Below are 22,714 nucleotides of genomic sequence, written 5' to 3' on the forward strand. Positions count from 1 at the left end.
CAAATCTTCTCAAGATAACCCACACATCTTGTTATGAGCAGGTTCATGTAGTAACTACTTTCTTTCTGCAGTGGAATCTACTAGAACTACTTTCTTTCTAATAGAGAAAGTAGTTCCTCCATGAAACTGCTCACAACAGGGTCTGTGGATTATCTTGAGTAACCAGGTCATGATTTCTGGAAAGAGACGCTGGTTTTGAATTTTTTGGCACCACAACACTTGTGTTATCTAGTTCCATTTTACTGGAAAGAAGTTGGACATCTCTATCGCTGATAATCTCGAATACTCAAAAAAAAATCTTTAAACATGAATTAGCTTCAGTAAAACAACTCTTGATATTTGAATTTATAATATTTTATGGGGAGTTTAAGCAGCACTTTGATTGATCTAAACTCTGGTTAGTTTGAAGATCGGGCCGTGGAGGTAACGATGTGTTGAACGGTGTGTGATTTTTAAAAAAGGACGGATGATTTGTGTCTCTCCACAGATCTCCATGCATTACAACGTCCCTCCTCCCCCCGACTTCTCCGCCTTCAACATCTCCACCAACACCATGGCCAAGTGCAACGCCAGCAGGCCTCAGCTCATCCTCTTCGTGCACGTCAGGTACACATCATCATTCATGTTACACTGTGATCAGTTTTGATCGTCTGCATAAATCAAATGTGTTGTTGGAGGTATTTTTTATTAAAGAACTTTTGTGGACACTTTCACTGGATAAGGAAACTTATACTATTTCCTGATGCAGCTCCATGGCGATAACATAACAGATTCATGACTTTCAGACCTAATTTTATACACTGAAACAATTCTTTAATCATTGAAATTTGTCTGGGTTGTTAACAAGACATTTCTGAGGTGTGACGATCTCAGAACACACATTTTTTGCTGTTTTACATGATCTTTTAGACAAAAGAAAGAAGTTTGACTCTGTGTGTGTGTGTGTGTGTGTGTGTTTGTGCAGGTACCAGGGCAGAAGAGAAGAAACCAACATGGTGATCATCAACATCAAGCTGCTGTCTGGATACATTCTGGATAAAAGCTCCCTGATGCTGGTCAGTGAAACCACGAGCTCCAGACTGTGACTGCAGCTCCTCCCGTCATAATAACACATGTGAATATGTCAGTGGACTGATGACAGTCTGTGCTTTTACAGCTGAAGAACGACCGCTCAGTGAAGCGCGTGGACGTGGAGGAAGGATATATCAACATCTACTTAGACGGGGTAAGAAGCTTCGACAGAGCTGTGTGTGTTTGTGTGTTTGCAGATGTGAAATTATGTTCCCAACACTCTCATACATGCTTTATTTTCATAAACATGAAAGTGCAGCTGTTATTTTCAGTGTGCTGAGTTTATCAAGAAAATTCTGTGTCTCAGACGATCGCTAACAACAAATCATGATAAGTATTAAAGGGATAGTTTGCCCAAAAATGAAAAAATTGTTGTTGAAATTGTTCGTGCTCGCAGCTGAAGAAGGACGAAACGAAGATCTACGGTGTGACGGTGGAGGAGGACCAGCCTGTCAGGAACCTGAAACCAGCTGTGGTCAAAGTCTACGATTACTACCAGACAAGTAAGAGATGCTCTCTTAATGCGACCCATGCTGTTTTCTTTACTGTAACTAAATGAAACTGTAATCTTTCTCTTATTTCCCACTGTTGTGTATCTGACGTGTGTTTGGTGATATTTTCAGGTGATGAGGCCGTCACTGACTACACCTCCCCCTGTGCAGAGAGTAAGTAACCTCGGCAGGATTATGTGATGAGGGAAACTCTGGGTTTTCTGCTCCAGAAAGAGCGATAACTTCAGCTCTGTCTGTCACTGTGGTAACTGACACTGAGAAGCCAACCTGCTCACTGGTTGGTTTTCTTCATCAAACTGAGCGTCTCTCTGACTCCTCCCCTCCTGCAGAGCCTGAAGCATCTGTCTGACATGCGCTCGTGTTAATGCCTTCTGATGTGTGCTTTGATATATCAAAGCTCATGCGGGAATTCATTAATTTGCAGAAGTTTAAGTTTTAAAACATGAAATCACAGTTGGATATTAATATTTTCCCCGAAGACTTTATCGTGAGCACTTTTATGGTTGATCAGTCATCAATATAAGGACAGAGACGCCGATCAGTGGGATTTTGACCTTTTCCTTCTTTATAACTCTGTGACTGTGTGGACATGAAGGCAGCTGTCCAGCTGCCAACCAGCCACCCTGCACGGAAACTATTATAGCACGTTACTGTAGTAATCATTGTTTAACTTGTATAAGACACTGATCAATGATCAATCATTTTTCATATTGTAATTGATCGCACTGATGGAACATTCTTATCATATTCATTCATTCATATCGGAGATTATGTGAATATTTGTGAGTCAGGATGATTCTGCTGCAGCTGAAACCACTTTAAGATTCTAAATCTGGACTAAATGAAGTTTAAATGTTTTTAAATATATCCTGCATTTGTTGAAATATTTACACATGTTGCTGTTGAGCAGAATATCTAAATTAAAATAGATCAGATCAAAATAGATCAGATCAAATAGCCAGTTAGAACCTTGATAATGTAAAGATCATCATTACTGGGTCAGAGTCTGACGTTAAGTAAGTAAACTGTCTCCACTGGATTAAAATGGAGGCTCTGTCTTTTGTTTACCTGTTGCCATGGTGAATCATAGTATCAGAGTTAACTTTCTCAGAGTTGATTGAATTTTGAATTCTGATCAGCTGTTCTGGTTTGTAGTAAATTCAATCCTCTCATGAGAACAGATTGAGATCCTGTCACTGCATAACTGTCAAAATAATTACATTCCTATTATTTTTCCTTAAACTGGTCAAACAGTGAGAGTGAATAGTCTCTGCAAACTGTGACTGTACATGTAAATATCTGTGGGAAATTTCCAGGTAAACAAATGAATGTTTCCTCTGCAGGTGACACCGTCAACGAGCTGTAAAATCCACGTGGGACCTGCAGAAAGCCTCGACGGGGCTCCTTTCAGCTGGAAGAATCACTGTCAGAGATGGAAACTTCTAGATGTTTATTTTTTTCTTAGACTGTTTGTTTCTTCAATTTGTTTTTTTTTTTTTTTTTTTTTTTACTCCTTTTAAACTTTTTTTTTAGCTGCATTTCATCGTGACTGAATCCCACTTGTTGTGTAATTTTAGGAACAAATTTTAACTTTCCCTTTAAGCTTTTTTGATCGTTTTTGTTGTACTTGCTGTTTTGACAGTAGGCGCGTCTTTGTCCCTCCGCTTAATGACTGTTAGCAATGACCCAGTAATCAATCAGCGTGAGAATCCACACGGCAGCCACTGCCGTCTCTCCTCAACACTGGAACCTTCACATCATAACCCGCCGACTTCAAGACAAGCAGCCGATGTTCTGTAACAGTTCTGTTTTTAATAGATTTGACAAAATCCATATTATTCATACGTGAAAGTAACGCATGAGACATACAGGGTACCAATAACACAGTATGGTCCGAGTACTGATTGTGTGACTGTGTGTGCTTGTATATGTGTGTGTGTGTGTGTGTGTGTGTGTGTGTGTGTGTGTGTGTGTGTGTGTGTGTGAGAGAAACAGGATCTACTTTCTAGAAAAACAAAAGTACAGTCTCATGAGTGCTAGGTGAGTTTTGTGTGTGTGTGTGTGTGCAGGTGTATGGGTGCGTGCAGATGTGTGTGTGTGTGTGTGTGTGTGTGTTCTGCTGTACCAGTAAAAAAAGAGAAGGTAGATTGATACATCACTACCATACAATTTGAAATGTAACTGACTGACAATAAAATTTCTAAAATGACAAAAATAAGTAAAAATTGTACTTCTTTCCATACAATACTGTTTCATTTCAATAGTAAGATTATTTTTTCATTCATTCAGGCATCCTCTTTACAGTATATTTAGTTTCCTTTCTTTTTGACATAGATAACAACAGTAATGTATATACCACCTACTATCAACAGACATGATTTGATTTAACAGCCTTGCCAGTGTTGAATAGTTTGGTTTGCACGAGTTAACTGTGCAGGGAAAAGTAAAGGCAAGGGGGACAGAATATATTAAGGTCTTTTCACTAGTCTTCTTTTTTTTTCAGAAGTAAACGTGTCACTATCTCAGGCACCACAACCATAAATTATTATTATTATTATTACTGTACCAACACATGAAACTAAACACCAGTTCCACATGCTCCAAAAATCACAGCCTACAGTTTGTCCTCCACTTCTACAAAACAGAGAACGGCTTCTGGTAGCTACAGACTGTCACGTTCATGGCCGAACACTTTACACAAAAGACGTGAACGGGCGAGCCCGGCGCTCGCTTAACGGTCTGTTTAAAGCTGAAGATACGAGATGTCTTTACCCGTCCTCATGCAGGCAGGCCGCAGCTCACAGTGGGGATTCAGTTAAATGACGTGGTGTGAAATCACAGGTCAGTTAACAGATTTAGTTACAAGGCGAACAACTGCAATCAGCAATCAGTAATTACCACTAGAGATGCACAGATATATCAGCTGAACATCAGGATGGGTACAATATTTGCCTTGTTGACTCCTATCAGCCTATTGGACACGACTCTGGCATCATTTATGATGGTCAAAAACAGGCCAATAAAGGGCAGAAGGACTTTTAAATTAGAGCAAGAAAGATAAATTGGTCAGACATATGTATGTTTTATTTTACCAACCAATATGCACATTTTTATTTTTGAAGGTGTTTTTATTTTTATTTGTCTAGTGTTTTTTTTAATCATAATTATTGAAAATACCAGTTAATGTTTACTGTTTTCTTTGAGAATTCTTTTACTCTGCAATACTGGTATCAGCCCCAAAATCCAGTATCTGTCAGGCTCTATTTAAAATAATAAAGTTCTCTTGCACAAAAAGGGGAATAAATAATATAAATATTGGCTAGCGACCAATTATTAAAGTCCGGGGACAGTCCCTGCCCAGGGGGTAGTTTATGTTTAGTAGGGGGCAGTTGGTACTTTCCAAAAGTAAAGGAACTTTTTGGGGTGGGACTTTTCATTTCTGATTGGCAGAGTGCTCGTGGTATTATATTTCAGCCGACATTTTTAAAAGTCTGCAGCTGCAAACCAACAGAAGACAGAAGAAGAAAGCACACAACAAATGGACCGACGACAAAGTCCAAGCCTTACTGAGTAGTAATGCTGAGGATGAAACCCAGCTTGAATCAAAAACGGTAACCGGCAACGATTAATTGTACGCAAGAATCTCGCTTCAGCCCAGCTAAACATTATTTACATCCTGAAACAGTGCCAAAACAAGCTTAAAAAAGTTGTAGGGGGTCACTTTTTCTAACGTCAAGGGACTAATTTGCCTTATCTTTGTGGGTCTTTAGACTGCAGTGGGAACGCAAACAACAATGGATCACCAAAGGAACCTTTTAGTTCCTTAAAGTCCTCTAAGGAACCAAAAGTTCCGACTACTTTGGGTGGAAGCTCGGCTTAAGTTGAACATTCTTATATACTCGTTTCTGCATCTCTGACTGGTTACAATTTAAAGGAGCACTCCAGCAATTTCAAGCTGAGGGAACTTGCAAGAGAAAGATTTAGAAAGACTGGTCAAAACTGAAGCAGGTGATGACATCACCTCCATATCTACAGAAGACACTTTAGAACTGATCTCATGTTGTACAGTTCTCTTCATGATGAGTGAACTGATTCTGACATGTGAAATTGGTGGAGTGTTCCTTCAGTGATAGGAATGAATGGAGTTTGAATTAGCTGATCCCCACTGTGCTCAGGGCCTGTAACAGGCAGATGTCCTCATAGTGCTGTAGAAAACCTCATGCAGACCTGTCCACACACTGTGTCACAGCTCAGAGACACCAATTAAAATGCATTCATACAATAGTAGCCGTCCAGCGAGGCTGTGCTGGACTTCAGACGCGGCATCAACAACAACACGTAGTCAAAGGCACAGTTCAGTGTTGCATTAGTCCGTATGTGTCATCCTGTGTGGTCCTGTGTTGCTGTGTGGTCTCGATAGCGCCCTCTAGTGGTTTTGCTTCAGGCTGGCAGTGATGATGGCTGCTTTCCAGCTGTGTAGCCGCATCATCAAGTTAGCTAAAGGCTACTTGGCAAATAGATGAGCTTTTTTTTTTTTTTTATACGTGTGCACACAGAGATAAACAACAGTTTGCACCTTGAGTTGGCAACATGGCGGCATCAGACAGACAGTGAAATATTCACGTTCATCAGATTCACATGTACACTGAGGATGTGGCAGCTATGGTTTGACCAATATACAGGGCTTCAATCTGCTGGATATCATCCAAATGATAGGATAGACTGACCATTTTTATTACATAAATTATACAGGGTTTTTTTTTTTTTTTAGATGATTTAAAGGTATGTTGATCCCAGCTTGTTCAAGCTAGCTTAGCACAAAAACTGGAAGCACACCCCCACTAAAGGGGGAAACTCAAAGCTTTTCCTTTTAAGAAACAGTTTTGACATTTTTCGGAAACATGCTCATTTACTCTCTTTGATAAGAAAACTGATGCCACTTTAGTATCTGTGGGATAAATATTAAATTAGAGTCAGGAGTCAGTTGGCTTGGCATAGCATAAAGCCTGGAAGCAATGGGAAAAGGCTAGCTGGCCTGGCTCTGTTAAAAGGTAAACAGAATCTGCCTACTAGAGATATGCAACGTTAATAAGTGAGTTTTAGAACAGAGCCAGGGTGGCTCTGTCCCCTTGCTTCCAGTCTTTATGCTAAGCTAGGCTAACTGGCTGTTGGCTGTAGCTTCATATTAAGCGTATAGGTATGAGTGGTATTGATCTTCTCATCTGTTGACAAGAAAGTAGCCTGAGCTTAGAGACTGAAGCTAGAGCCAGAGCCACTGTTAGCTTAGCATAAAGACTGGAAGCAGTGGTGAAAATCATTAGCCCAACCAAGAACTCATTCTCCTGCGAAACTCCTTGACAAACCACACACTTATATTTACATTTTCTTTCTTTTTTGCATTCAGTTTCGATTAAACAAATGAAATATAATACTTTAATTAGAGCACTTTAGAAGCACTGGTAACTGGATGTTTTTACTTTAGGACAGAGCCAGGCTAGCTGCTTTCCTCTGTTTCCAGTATGCTGAGCTAAGCTAACCAGCTTCTGGCTAGCTTCCATATTTAGAGTATAGATATAAGAGTGGTATCAATTCTCTCATCTAACTTTTGCCGACAAAGCAGCTAGAGCTTAGAGACTGAAGCTAAAGCCAGGAGACTGTTAGCTGAGATTAGCATAAAGACTGGTGGTGAAACCAAGAATATAAGATTATATAATAATTGGATTGCAATTTTAGTTGCATAGAGTTTTTCTTAAGAATGTCATGTCTGAGGAATATGTTGATACTCCCAACAGCCTCATCTCATCATTATGCCATGGCAGTTCTTGCATTACGTTACCCACTTGCTAGCTTGCTAAACTGTTGCCTCGGTGGCTCCTGAACATGGAAGGTATTGGTGTTCATGTTGGGCAGCAGTGTTCTCATAACTTAACCACTTGAATGCCAAATGTATTGTGTCCCTTGTCATAACCACAAGCTCATAAGTTCCATTTAAGGCAACATTAGCTCCATCATGAAGCTCCCTGATAAACCACAACTTGTTATATTTACATATAGATGTTTGGATTTTGTTTGGATTAAACAAATAGGATATAATATATTAATTCAAGAGCTGTAAACATAATTTTTTTTATGTTTGGGGAGAGCCAGGTTAGCTGTTTTATGCTAAGCTAACTGTCTCCTGGTTCTAGCTTTATTTTTAGACATATGGAGAGTGGTATCAATCTTCTCACCTCACTTTCAGCAAACAGTGTGTAAGTGCCAAAATGTGAGAAATTGAACCATTTCTTGACAGGAACAGTTTGACGTTTTGGGAAATACAAACAATTCAAAATATTAGCTTTGGAGTGGACGCAAAGCATATTTCTCAAAATGTCAAATGTATGTGCTAATCCTGAAAGTATTCTAATAATTCTGGATTTAGTGGAGGTTTCTGGTGATATTTTAATAATTTTTCAATATATTGTATACTGCACCAAATGATATTTATTAGCAGCTTCAGTACTAATAGAACCACCTGCTTTTCCACCCCGATTTTGGTCGAACCATAGTGAGAACTGCAGAGTGAACTCCTGAGCTGTAGTGGGTCTAAGTCGACAAAATACCTCCAATTACTTTGGTAAGCCTACAGTATGTGAAATCATGTGACTAGCATGTAGCTCTGGATGCATTAATGTACTGAAACTGTTGCGTTTAGTGTTTTTAGTCTTCAGTCTGAGAGCAGCACTGAGGTGAAGTGACGGGTGGATGTTTTACTGTGACTCTTCGATCACCTCCAGTCCCTGCTGACTGATTTCTATTATTTCTCACAGATTCATTCTCATTTTGAATAAGATTCTTTCAAATATATTTTTAAATTGATTACACCCTTTGATTGAAGATTCCTTTAAACTCTTTCTGTCTAAACTGAGTCTAGTCGTGATGAAACACTCAAACAAAACATTGGCATTATGTCATTTGGCAATTTTCTCTAAGTAAAAAAAATAGAAAGAAAGGAAACAAATAATACAAAAGGTTCAACAAACAGTAACTACAAGATCTCCATTTGGCAATATAGAAAGGCTTTTTAAAAGTCTTTGACAGGTATACATTTGGTTTATATACAGACGTGTGTGTAAGTGTGTGTGTGTGTCCTCCGAGGGCTCCCTTTTTCAATCCAAACAGAATCACGTAGAAAAATGTGGAGGTGAAAACATCTACAAAGTAAAATCAAAAGTGTGAGATTAAAAATGAAACGTAATAAACAAGGCGCTGTGTCCGTGGCGGACTGGGGAACAGGGAGGAGGGCCTGTAGAGTCTGTGATGGGAGAGTCCCTGCCGAAACTGTCTGCTTGTCACCTCGCTCCGCTCTCTGTGCTGCGTGCCAGTCCCTCAGTTCATGAACTGCGTGTAGCCCTCCGCTCCCGTGACGATCACGTCCATCCAGATCCTCATGGCCTCCGCCGACGGGGCCACCATGTAGTACAGCCGGTCGTGGGTCTTCACGCAGAAGGTCAGGGAAGGGTTCGGGCTCTGGAAGGGAGAGAAAAAAGAGAAAGTTACAATCCCACGTTCACAGAGCACACAGACTCTTTGCTCTCTGTGTTTCCAACTCTCAAACTGATCAGGTTTAGAACCATTTCAGCCTTTTACAAACTGAAAAACTTATTAATCTTCTTCTACGCTTGTTGTCAATGGGCAGACCTTCCATTTAACTGTAACTAACTCTAATGAGACATTAGACATTCCACAAAGTTCTGCATAAATGTTTAATAACTGCAGTGTAAGCCTGCATTAAAATGCTGAGTTTTGGTTGAACTTAATGCTTTTATAGATGATGTTCTGCCCAAGTTTGTGCCTCTGATATAATACCATTAGATTTAAGTCAGAGTAGAGTAACAGAGCTCACCAAACGTTTTCTAAATGAGCCTGTTTAACTCCTACAACTATTCTGAAGGTATTTCCACAATCCTGGAAACTTAATTTTATTAAACATATAATCAACAAATGACTATTTGTAATTTCAAAGATGTTGGCCCTGATCATATCTCTAAATGGACGTGCACACGGACAGCTGCGGACCCCTCGGATGCCCATTAGTCCGCTTGGAGGAAGCGCTCCACACATCTGCAGTTGATCGGTGTCTGTAGAAGCCGCAGGGAAAAATCCACGGACAAAAAATGGCAGAGTACACAGATATTTGTGCAGAGCCTACGCGTACAGCCTCTGATAACAAAATTGATGTCACATGGATGGATCCCAGCGGACACACGTGCGCTCGCAGGCGCAAAAAGCGACACCTTGAACTGCAAACAAGGTCTGCTGAGACTTTCAATCATGACTTCTTGATCCATGGAGGTTTTACGTGCAAAACTTTTCTAGAGCCAAGAAAAGCTACTTAAGGCTGAATGGAAATCGTGAGCGGTGGCAGGTGGGGGGAAACAGTACTGTACATACTCCGTGGGCCCAACTTTTTTACATATGCACTAAGCCAGCAATTCATATTGAACTGAATAGTCGCCATCTTTGAGTCAGATACTTAGCTCTTAATAATACATCCATGCACTGCCTCTACCAAAATGTATAAATTAATTCAGCTTTAAAGACTCTTTAAAACATCTAAATGAAAAATATTCAGTATGTTTTTGACAAAAATGGGAGCTAGAAATGACACGTCTTTGGAAGGCAAAGTGTGAAGTTTTATTATTAATGAATCGGGGTGTTGTGATTCTCCAGATCCACAATTTGATATGACTTTTGATTTTAAGGTCACAATTCAATTGTTTTTAAACTTTCTAGTTGCACTGCCAGCCCTGCCATTATTGGACAACAGATCATTGGTTCTATGCCCTGACAACTGTCTTTCACATTTTTGAATCCTGTTTTGAAAAGATCATCTGTATAGTATCCAGTGTGATATAACAGCTGGTAAACTGTGCTGCGTCATCATTTAAGTGTTGTTTTTTTATTCAGACACGCACCAAATGCCGCAAGTAGTGAGGGTTGGGTTGAGAGAAAATAAACACTGGGAGAGTTATTGATCCTGCCTTATGATTCAATTCTAGAACTTGAAAGCTAATTTCAATCATTTTTTGATTTAATATTGAAACTGTGACACCTCGTTAATGAAATGTATCTTTTTTCAAAGATGAAGAAGTTTCAACCTCTACTTCATTTTTCATACGTTGACGTTACTTAACATTATTTTACATTTTCATACAAAGTAACACTTTTCCAACTGGGTTTAAAAAATGATGATTAGAAGAATCTTTGCAGATTCTGGAACAGCATATAGTGTTAGACTGTCAAAGACCATCAGGTATTTATTGTTCAGACAAAACAGATGCTCAAATGTAACGGATGTAACATGAGAGTCATGAACTGGGATTAGTTTAGCCTGAGAAATACAAATAAAAGTATTTAATTTTTTCTATTAAATTCAGCAAAAAATATTGTCCAAGTAGGGCACTAATCCAGAAATACTGGTACTGTAAATGAATTGGCGTACCAAAAACAACAGTCTATTCCCTGCTTGCACAGATTTCATAAAAAATATGAGTGACAACAATCCATAAAGAAAAGTACTTGAAAAAATAAACTTTTACGGGTGTTTTCCCCATGAAATTGTTGTTATGTCTTTTGAAAAGCAACCATATTTCATCCTTACACACATGTTCCACCCGTCTGCATCACTTTGCCTTTTTTAAACCATCATCTTTCTGTCTGTCTCTGCTAAGTGCAGCAGACTTTAAAGTTTTTCCCTCTGTAATGTGACATTGGAAGTGACAAGTGAAATCAAAGTTCCAGAGTTGATCAGAGCCACACAGTTAGTCAGAGTGCGGTGCATTGCGACAGGCCATCAAACACAAGCGCACACACACACACACACACACACACACACTGAAGATGAGGAGGCAGCGGCAGCTCAGCTTTATGTTGGAGATAAAAAAAAAAAAATGACAAGACGTGTAAGGCTCAAGTCAAGCTGTGAGCAGCCCTGATCGTAAAGAACGGAAAAATGTCCAAAAACTACACCTACGGCTCGGAGGAAAAACACCACTTACCGAACAGAGGAGAGATCAAATAGGGTCGTACTTCTGTCGAGCCTTAGAAGGACTAAACATGGCTCAGCTCAGACACAAAGTGTTGTTCTTACCTGGGTTTTCCTGCTCAGTCTACTTAACAAAAAATATAAATGTAATGAGGGGATCTCCTCTGCTGTACAGACACACAGACAGGGCTCATACAACTTTTTAAGAGTAAAATTCAAACACTTTCAAGGTGCCAAAACCAAAAATTTCCAGACTCTCAAGGCATTTATCGTCACATCTAAATTTTTATTTTAAATGGAACTGACCCTAAGCACCAGCCCTTAATCTTGGGACCTCAGTCATCTTTCTCCTTTCCTGTTTCCTGGACTTAGAAATGCTACGTGCCAAGCTCATCTACATTGAAAAGGAAACCACATTTTCAAGGCAGCTGAAAAATGTTGCTGGCAGACCTGTAAAAGTGACATATATTCACATTTTAAAATAGCTAATGCAGGTGTCAGCAACCTTTTCTCTCAAAAGAGCAAAATAAAAAAAAATCTGTCTGGAGCCACAACTATTTTCCTCAGAGACTTTTTCTTTCCTTTTTTGGATTATCGGATTTGGAAAGGTGCCAAGCTGTAGACGTAGACTATGGTGCATATTTTATTCACCAAAATAAAACTTTTTGTTATAACTTCGTGTTTAGCTTTAAAAAAGGAGATTATAAGAATCACTTTAGGCCTACAACAATAATAAATGAAAATTAAAATGTTAAAGACAGCTATAATAAAAGCTATAATAATAGTAATAATTCATTTCCACAATAATTCATCATAATTAATCATTTTTTGTCAAAGCCACAGGGAGCTACTGAAGAGGTTCAAAAGAAACATGTGGCTCTGGAGCTGCAGGCTGCAGACCTCTGAGATAATGTTACCTAAATTAGTTAGCTAGCTGTTTGCTAACATTAGACGAAACTTGTTGTGAGCAAAATGTCTTTTTTTTTTATTGTATCAGCTGTTCATATTAACTTTGACTGAATGTTTTGATGGTGATTATTTAATACTCAGTAATTTCCAGAGCAAAGGAGTTTTTGCCGTACACAAGTAACTGTGTTGATAAAACACCAGTTGAAAATAAAGCTAATTCAAACATATTCCTCACCTTGAAAACATTACAGTTAAAGGGACAGTTCAACCCCAAATCAAAATGACCTGTTTTTGCCTTGACCTGTGGTGCTATTTAGCCATCTAGATTTTTTTGGTGCAGAATTTTGGAGATATCTGCCATGAAGATGAAGATGTCTGCCTTCTCACCAATATGATGGGACTAAATAGCACGCAGCTTGCGGTGCTCAAAGCGCCAAAAAAAATATACATTTAAAAAATTTGAAGCCAGCGTCTCTTTTTAGAAGTCATAACCCGGATACCCAAGATAATCCACAGACCTTGTTGTGAGCAGTTTCACGTAGGAGCTACCTTCTTCCTGCAGTACTTGATCTACTTTGTTTAAACTAGAAAGAAAGTTCCTACATGAAACTGCTCACGACAAGAAAATGTAGAGAAGGCAGACATCTCCATGACTAACACTCTATCATCAAAAAAATCTAGATGGATAAATGACACTACAGGTGAGAAGAAAAATGTGAATTTTAAAGGGATAGTTCATCCCTAAAATCAAAAATAAAACATTTTACAACTTTCAAGACATTGTATGAACCCGGAATATAAATAAGTAAGTTCTTTTTTTCTAAGCACTTGACTGGTTTACACTGGGAACACTGGGATGGATGGAGGGATCAAGCAGGATTATAGGATTATATATTCAAACTCACACAAGAATCAAACTGGTGTCTGTCTGAGGCCATTAAATACAAGTGTTCTCCATGCATCAAGAGCCTTTACTGTTACTGTCTTCTACTCTCCATCACAATACACAGTCTACAGTTTGGACACACAGGGTGCAGTGAGGTGAGATGGGTAAAAACACACAGCGTGGATATACATACACTGGTCATATTCAAGTTGAAAAATCCCTTCTGTGACGGCAGCCGGCCAAAGCAAAAGCACGAGCGGGGGAGAACAGAAGCGAGAGTGTGCAGAGAGAAGCATGTTTGAAATGAAAGAGAATGTGAGATGAGGATAAACAAAGTGTGAAAACAGACGAGAGAAAATGATGCATTGACAGCGTACCTTTGTGGCACTGCGGAGGTGATCGTAATAGACCTCTTCTATCGCCTGGAAGTAGATCACACCCTTCAGCTTGGTCTCATGTTTGTCTGTGGGAAGGGAAAAAAAACAACGTGGGTTTTTTGTTTAAAGGACTTAAATGTATTGACGGTGACAGACTTTTCTTGGCCGCGTCTCTTCCATGTCACCTGGAATCAGCACGGGGAGAACACACGGCACGGTCATTAAAAAACAGGAGGAATCAAACTTTGATCATGACCAATTTACGGTTTGTGATGATGGATGGAAAAAGACAACCACAGCACTTTTTCTCTGTTTTTAAACCAGTGGGGCTCTCATTGTATTTTCACACTTGACTGCATTCTTACGCTACTCTGGTACATCATTGCAGTTTGTTTCATCAGCCACTGCAGAACTGCAGTAAGGAACCGGTGGGGAACTCAACACCCCTCTCTACCTCCAGGCACAAACACTCCACAAGCCAACTTAAGAGTAGTAGGTAGGAACGCAGCGCTTCATTTCGAGGAATAACACTTTCCTTTTAACACGCAGCCATTATCTGCTAATGACCTCTTTAGCATTCAAATAGCCCGGCATTTGCATCTCATTTGACTGCATCCAAATTACCAAAACTCCGGCCGTGGTTGAGGTTGATTAATGTGAATTAGCGGGCGCTCATGACTTATGCTCGTCACCTCCTGTTCTTCATTGTTCAAGGTCAAGAGACAAGGGCGGGCGATGCATCCCGATCAGCCTCCTGAGAGAGCACGGCGCCGAGCGCATTTTAACTACTGCCAGAGTAATCTCAGCACACCTCCTCACCCTGGCTCACTTTCAACAAGGTACGCTTTAAGCAGCTTTAAGCAGAACCTTCTGAGGACTTCAAAGGCCTGACGGCGAGCAAGCGTCCCAGAGCTCTCACACGGCACGCCATCAAATTACACGACCCGCCGTGCACACTACATGCTACATGTACTGCTGCTGCTCAAGGTCCTGAGGACGCATGTTCTGTCTGCCACTCATCCGCAGCAGGAGCGTTCTGCCACTTTACATGTGAAATGTCGACGCTTATTGCAGCTTCTGTACCGTTCTACCACTGGAACCTCAGACATTTCCTTACAGTTGCTCTAATGTTTTGCTAATGTCTTGTGCTGACTGTGTCACACTAAATTAACCAGGGTTCCCCACACAAAATCTGCTAACACAAAGAAACTGGATGCATCCAGTTAATTTGTGCTCAGCGCAGCATTTTGTTCATCAAATACGAACTCTAAATTTAGTTACAGATATAGTTACTAGGGCTGCACAATTAATCAAAATCACAATATGGCTTTCTGCAATTTTCATCTCACAGCAGGTGCTGTATTTGTTAAAGGCAAAATGTGTGTCAAAAAACCTTTAAATGGATGAATGTCATGTGAATGTCCTGTCCTACAAATCAGATTCTACAGACTTAAAAACAAAAAAAAAACAAACATCTTAATTTGGTACAGATTCCTGCAAAGAAGTCATAAATGACACCATACTGATTTTAAGATTTTTTTCAATCAAAATAAGAATAATTATGTAAAAATTATCATTACCTCTAATATCGTAAATCATATCACAATTGTAATATCAGTCAAAATAATCACAATTAGATATTTTCTTAAAATCGTTCAGTCATAATCATTCTGTCAAAACACGAGCATGGACCACAGCCAATCATAACACAACTACTGTGATGACGTTACAAAAACTGCAGTACTTTTAATGTTCGTGTATGTTTTAACTGCATACAACGGACCATATGAAATCTCCTTTTGCTTTAAGGCATAGTTCATCCAAAAATTAAGCATCCATATTTTTCCTCTGGCCTTTTTTTTTGCATCCCTCTAGTTTTTTTGGTGTGAGTTGCCAAGTTTTGGACATAAGTGGCACTCGGGAAATAGTTACAACATGAAACTACATTATCGTCAGCATTCAGAGATTGTTGTTGAGTTTTGCAAATGCACTTTGAGCACCACAAACCAAGTGACATCTAGTTCCATTATACTGAGAGACGGCAGACATCTCTACAGCCGATATCTCTGTAACTCACACCAAAACTATCTAGATGGAAAAAAAAGGAATGAAGGCCAGAGGAAAAATGTGCAGTTTTGATTTGGGGGTGAGCTGTCCCTTTAATAATCTAATAATAACATACTGTAATATATAATAAAACACTCACAGGAGTGATTTTTCTGCTTCATGAGTACCTTAAATACATTTTGCTGATACCATCAAGATATTTTCAATTAAGTGACATTTTCAGTTTGTTCAACTTCTATTTGTAAGAGATTATTTTTATGCTGCAGTATTTATACGTTTACACAAATAAAGGATCTGAGTAATTTCTCCAACCCAAGACAATAAATACTACTTTCATGAGCACTGGTTCCCAATCTGGGGTCCAGACCCCACTCAGGAGTCAGGGATCACAGGAGGTCGCCAAGAGAGATTCTCAAAATTAAATTTGCACACGTAACTAAAATCCCAATTTTGTACATAACTCTGTACACAAAACTATTCAAAGAGATTATTTATTCAGATGATAGATTATATCATTACTTTGTCCTCAAATAAGTCGTCCACACCTCTGTGACCTCAAGCTCAGTGATAATGAATCATTGTTTTTTTTGGAGGATAAGTGTGTATAAACTACTCTGTTAGGTTGTTAAAAAAATGAAAAATTCAAAATTCAAACATCTACAAAACAATTCAAGTACTGTTTATTTTGCACAGTAAAGCTTATTCTTTTGGTGTATGTGTGCATGTATGCATGTTGGCAGGTCTCAGATTTCTTTAGATGCAAGTAAGGGGGGCTCCAAGGAAAATAAACACACACCTACAATACTTATAATTCAGCACTATGAGAGGATAAACTGTCACGTAAAGCAACAGTGAGCTTTGATGAACCAAACTGTAACTAACCCTGCTTGGAACAACACACTACATTCATCTGCACACAGAATTTGTGAAGCTAAACTGGCAAAGGTAACACGTCTCTACTCAGAGAAAAAGCCTCAAGATCAATGCAGAAGAGCCATTTCCATGTGTGTGTGCAAAAAAATCACAGCAAACAAAGATAAAAGACCAGTTTTCTTTCTTGAAAGTGCACTAGACATTTATGTACTCACAACACCTGAGACATCAGCTCCTACAGAAAGTGTTACATGCTAGGTTGTGTGTAATGTTGGGGTTTCTTCAGGTCTGTTTAAGTGTGTCTTTAGGAGTTAAAGGGACAGTTCACCCCAAAATCAAAAATCTATATTTTTCTCCTGGCCTGTAACACAATTTATCCATCTAGACTTTTTTGGTGTAAGTTGCAGTTTTTGGAGATATCAGCCGTAGAGATGTCTGCTGTCTCTCCAGTATAATGGGACTAAAAGCCACTCAGCTTGTGGCATTCAAATTGCCAAAAAACTACATTTGAATGAATTCAAAACCAGTGTCTCTTTCCAAAACATATGACACAGTTACTCAAGATACTCACAGACCTTGTTGTGAGCGATTTTCAACTACTTTCTCTTTATTCAAAAGAAAGTAGTTCGAGTAGATTATAAAGTAGTTATGGTAGATTCTACTGCACAAAAAAGTAGTTCCTACATGAAACTGCTCACAACAAGGTGTGTGGATTATTTGGAGCAACCAGGTGATGATTTCTGGAAAGAGGCTGATATCTCCAAAACTCTTTTTTGGGATGAACTGTCCCTTTATTCTGTACTAAAAATGTTTAGGAAGCCCAATAACCTATAGAAGTTTCTACCAGCTGAGTAATGTCAAATGTGTTCTGTTGCCACTAAGGAAGTAAATTCCTACAATTGAGTCCCATCAACCATCTTCAGTGTAGAATCAGATCTACTGAATCACCTCTCTAACAGCCCAGTTTCCAGTGTCCCAGATGTCGTGTTGAAGAGCTCAAACAGTCAATGAAAAAAAAAAAAAAAGATAATTCTGAGCACTTGTGGGGGCTGACAGGAGAGTGTGTCAGTGTGTCACTGATGGATGGTGGCTTTAATAAAAGTATTTCATGTTTCACTTTTACAAGAGAAAAGGCTTCAGGACTGTGTTCTTCTCAGAATGACAGTATCTCAGGGAACTTTTTCCCCATCAAAACTAGAAAGTATTTCTTGTCTTCAAAAAGTCTTTTTCCAAAACCAGATACAAAAGGATGTTTGTCTTATATTCAGGCCAATACAGTATCCAGCGTTTTATCAAAATGTATCCAAACCTTTGCCAGTTTGGCTTCGAAACACAAACAAAAATGTTCTACTGCCAGAATCTTGCGTCTTGACGCTTCTTACCAACATAGTAGGAGAAGGTCCTCTTGAGGCGGTCGAAGACGAACCAGCGTTTCTTCCAGGACTTGATCTTGCCCCCCATCTTCACCAGGTAGCCCTTACACATCTTCTCCGTGAGGATGACCTGGTAGCAGGTGTCCACGCTGTGGCCCGACGACTCGATGTGGGATCGCAGGTCGAACTCCTCCTTCCGGATGGGCAGGTAGCGAGTCATAGGACGGGCCTGGACGGAGCAAAACAACAGACACAAAGACAGAAGGATGAACAGCTTGTACAGCAAGGAGGTCCCTGTAAGTTAGAGACTGACAGGCCTGTGCTTCCATATCAGACATGACAGTGTCTAATTACTAATTAAAGGACTGGTGTGTAGGATTTAGTGGCATCTAGTGGTGAAGTTGCAGACTGCAACCAACTGAATACAGCTTGCCTCACCCCTCCCTTTCCTTCCTCCCCTGCCTTCAGCATTTCTGCCACCCCTTCAGCATAAAAACATGTAAAGGCCACTCTAAAGCAAGCGTCCGATTTGTCCTTTCTGGGCTGTAGTTGTTGTTTTTTTTCCTCCACCTGGATTCTTCTGTGTATATATATATATATATATATATATATATATATATATATATATATATATATATATATATATATATATATTTGCATTTGTCATCTCCATTCACTGTTCTATTATGATTTAAATAAGAGATTATCAACTGTCTTACCAAATCTTCCCATCCAGCCCGCAGAACGGCCACTAATGAAAATACTACAATATCTGTTTGCAGTGTTATGAACTTACTAACACATGGAGTTACATGGAGTTGAGTTTTATTATGAAGCAGTAATCAGATCTACAAAACAAGACAGCAGCCATTTACACTTTTTGCAGGGAGAAATGGCACCAGAAGGAGCAGCCACACTGAGCTGTTGGATGAAGAGCTGCAGACGACAACAACAACTCCTTTCTCTGTGCGCTGCAGTTCACAGACAGTCAGATGGTGGTTTTTCACAGAATGATGGAAAAATGCCAATTATTGCCTGACTCTTTATCACAACAACAATACTAGTTTGTTGTGTTGCCTCCAGAATGTGACCTGCAGTACTAAAGCATTAAAAAATGAGCTCTGCAGTTCAAGTTGTTTCCCCCTAACCCCTCCTCCCAAGACTTGAGGCTCAGACAGGTTGCCTGCAGGCTGCAGGGACAATGACACGTGCACAAGATGAGACCAACATTACACTTCAATACCAATAAGAAGCCAGGACGAGTCCTACAATGTCAGCTGATCAGCTGTTTATAACTGCCGTAAAGTTCAGCCTGTTATCCTGAAAACAAAAATACTCACTGGAGTTGAACTGGACTGTTATGAACATGTACTCCTTCTACAAAATAATTAATGATTCCTTATGACTCAAACAGACACTTCATTGACACAGACACTTCAGTGAGTGACAATTCGGCATTAATTTTTACTCTAATAAATGTGAAACAGGCAAACTAAAACAGATGTTTCACACCAGAGCATGCTGGCTGCAGTGTTGTTGTCAGAGAAGCCAGTGTTTCAACTTTGCATGTTTCCTTGATCTCTGGTGACATGTGGTCCTTTTAACACAATACAAAAACAGTGAAACTACATAATAGAGTCAAAGCTGATCAGAACTGAATTCTGCAATTACAGATCTGAACCATCACTCCTCAGTGGACTGCCTCCTTGGTGTAGGTCTGACGGCATTTTCATTGTCAAGTTATCCGTGGATCAGAAAAAATCCATTAATCAATTTAATGAACCTGTCACAATCTTGTAATTTTTCAAGTTTCTCTTGTAACGATTACTTTCATTATCAATTAATCTGTTGACATCCAAGATGACATCCTCCTTAAGGAACTAGAATCAGATAACTTTGACTTTTTTCTTAAAAAATTACTGACTGCACAATTAATCGATAGTTGGCAATTAATTTAATAATTGATTATTCGATTAATCGTTGCAGCTCTACTAGTTAGCATTATGGATTCATGGATTTATGGATTTAAGGGAGCCTGTTCACACTAATATAGAACAATAACATTCATTTTATAAACATTAAACAATAGAAGGCTAATTAATTAAATAAATATAATTTCTTTTATTTAAAAGCAGACGGAAATTCAAAAACTTCAGCCTTTGAACAAATATAGTTGAAGACTTCTTGTGTAAATGCTGTTTTATTTACATTCTGAAGAGAAAACTGAAAATGGGGTCATTTTGGTGTGAAAAAGGTCAAATTTGATGATATTGAATACTGGCACAAAATATCACCAACCACACGGTTGACTGTTAAAACTCCAGGTGTCTCCCCTCACGTGTGTCACACTCTGCCATGTTTCCAGCAGACAGGCAGACTCATTTTCCACTTTTCCACCATGCAGACTCAATTACGTCTCATTTTACTGACCTGAGAGAAGTTCTTGGCCCTCATCTTGACCTCCTTCTCCACGAGCTGCTGCCGGTGGAAAGTTTCATCCTGCAGTCTTTTCTCCGCCTCCTCCCTCCTCCTCCTCTCCTCCTCCAGCATCTGACGGCGAGCCAGGCTCTCTCGTTCCTGGAGGGAGAGCGCTTTCATTAAATATTTTTTTGATCTGCGCGAGGGCTTTGCAGAGAACACACGCTCTTTTTTTTTTTTCTCAGCCAGAACTCAGCTTGACATTCATACATTTATGTACATCTCTCCCTGCTGAGAGCTGCTGGCCACCGTGCAGCTCCACTAATGTGGTCGATTCTTTAAACCGTGAGCTTTTAGCTGTTTGGAGGAGTAATGATCAACTCTGTGGACAGCAACACACACACACAGTCACGCACAATACAACCACCCAGAGATGAAAAATGCCAAAAGCCAACAGGAGTAAGAAAAATACAAATAAAAGCATCAAGTGTTTGATGTCTCACTGTCTTTAATACAACCCTGACAGACAGATCCGCTACTTTTACTCACTTTCTTGACAATGTTTTGATCCTCACCTTCTCAATTTTCAGATTTGTGATGAACTCAGACAGTTTATGTCAAGTCCTTTAATTTCATCCACGTTCCCCTTTCATTCGTCTTTTCATTACATCTTACACATGACGACAGACAAAGGAGAAGATGCGAGCAGAGAGGAAACAAGCAAACACGTTTTTAGAGGAGTGAGATGTTGTTTCCTCTGAGCCGTCGTCTGAAGCACAGCTGGATCAGCTGTCAGGCGAATTTTACGGCTTTTCTTTGAACTTTAAGACTTTTGTTTATTTGTTTTAGGGCTGTACTGAATGGGATTTTTCTTTTCAATAAGGTCCCAAACGATGCTTTGAATGTTTGCGATCAGTGCCATCATCACCTTAAAAAAAAAAACTCAAGCAAGATCCCCAAATTTGAATGAATTGATTAATCAAATTGAATCAGTAAAGGTCTTGTGTCCATTTTCTCTGTCAGAAAAGCACTAGTGGTTGCTGGGAAGCGCAGCGTTTAGGTTTGTTTCTACTTCAACAAAATCTTGATTGTTGACTTCTCAACTAGCTTTACGAGCATGCTGTTCTTGTGTAAAACAACTGCGGACAAAGCAGGTACAAATATTGCTTTTTTTACCTCTGTGCCTCTTCTGTCTGCTGTGTGTGTATGTGTGTGTGTGTGTGTGTGTGTGTGTGTGTGGGAGCTGAGCTACACCTCAGTCAAACACACAGAGGAGAGGACAGACAAACTTGTGTGACCCAGAGTCATTATAGTTTTGATTTTTTTTAAATTAAGCTTTTATTCTTATTTTAAATTTTTGTTTTCAATTCAGTTTAGTTTCAGTTAGTTTCCAGAGCGTGTTTCCTTGTTTCAGTTTAGTTTTTATTGTTTAAAAATGTTTAGTTTAGTCTTTATTAGTTTCAATATTAGTTTTTGTTATTTTTATTATTAGACTATGGAGGGCATTTGTCACGGGCAGATTTAAAAAGTTCAGAAAGGTATTACAATACAAATATAATTTTTAGTGGACACTGCTATTATATTATGACTACTAATATAATTATTCAAAACATCTGCACATGCTGATACAACCCTTATCAATTATCCAGGATATAGCAGTAATAAGAGTTTTCTCTATATACATCAATACAACAGTGCTTTGTGCTACACTTTCGGTGTTCTCAACAGGAATTGCCCTTGAGATTTTTTTCTATTTATTGTTGCCCTCCAGCACCAGCTCCAGCAAATATCTGCCCAAAAATACACAGCTGGACAAACATCTACACTTTTATTAAAAAAAAAAAAAAAAACTGCATTCATCTGTACAGTTCTTCAAGTTTTTACAGACATTATCTGTCTGTGTAGATCTGTTTGATACTTGATAATCCTCCCTTAAACCAGCTGAACTGAGTTAATAAACAGAGGCTGTAAAAAGGAGCTGCATCCATATAGTGAAATATTATAAAGAACTACTGAACTGATGCCCAGCAAGAGAAGAAGTGTGGGAGACAAAGCTTCAGACCAGAACATTGATTTCATCGGCTTTTCTTGCTCTTTGTATTTCAGCTGGAGCTTCCTCATCAGGACACAAAGAGACGAAGACGTTCGAAACACGGAGGCCGATAAAAATGAGTGAAAGCCTCCAGTTGCTGTCCTGAGCC

At 39.3% G+C, this 22,714-nt stretch overlaps 2 protein-coding genes across 28 annotated transcripts in view; one reads left to right on the forward strand and one right to left on the reverse strand.

Annotated features, from left to right (window-relative positions):
- Positions 1–3,808, forward strand: part of a2m1 (alpha-2-macroglobulin 1) — a 49,463-nt gene extending 45,655 nt beyond the window's left edge. For both annotated transcript variants that reach the window (XM_084716843.1, XM_084716844.1), the window contains exons 31-36: positions 488–606; positions 965–1,055; positions 1,157–1,225; positions 1,469–1,574; positions 1,695–1,736; positions 2,927–3,808. In XM_084716843.1, coding sequence (XP_084572969.1) covers positions 488–606; positions 965–1,055; positions 1,157–1,225; positions 1,469–1,574; positions 1,695–1,736; positions 2,927–2,949 — 450 coding nt within the window. In that variant the 3' untranslated portion in view covers positions 2,950–3,808. The remainder of the gene's footprint in view (positions 1–487; positions 607–964; positions 1,056–1,156; positions 1,226–1,468; positions 1,575–1,694; positions 1,737–2,926) is intronic.
- Positions 3,809–8,528: 4,720 nt separating this feature from the next.
- Positions 8,529–22,714, reverse strand: part of phldb1b (pleckstrin homology-like domain, family B, member 1b) — a 178,455-nt gene continuing 164,269 nt past the window's right edge. For 21 of the 26 annotated variants that reach the window (XM_084716847.1, XM_084716855.1, XM_084716861.1 and 18 more), the window contains 5 exons: positions 20,526–20,672; positions 18,105–18,324; positions 13,783–13,868; positions 13,599–13,628; positions 8,529–9,092 (listed from right to left, as the gene is read on the reverse strand). In XM_084716847.1, coding sequence (XP_084572973.1) covers positions 8,952–9,092; positions 13,599–13,628; positions 13,783–13,868; positions 18,105–18,324; positions 20,526–20,672 — 624 coding nt within the window. In that variant the 3' untranslated portion in view covers positions 8,529–8,951. The remainder of the gene's footprint in view (positions 9,093–13,598; positions 13,629–13,782; positions 13,869–18,104; positions 18,325–20,525; positions 20,673–22,714) is intronic. The other 5 variants (XM_084716848.1, XM_084716871.1, XM_084716872.1 and 2 more) reach the window with 1 other exon arrangement.

This window comes from Lutjanus erythropterus, chromosome 4 (genome assembly GCF_056507025.1).
Source record: "Lutjanus erythropterus isolate fLutEry1 chromosome 4, fLutEry1.hap2, whole genome shotgun sequence".
Lineage (NCBI taxonomy): Eukaryota > Metazoa > Chordata > Actinopteri > Lutjaniformes > Lutjanidae > Lutjanus > Lutjanus erythropterus.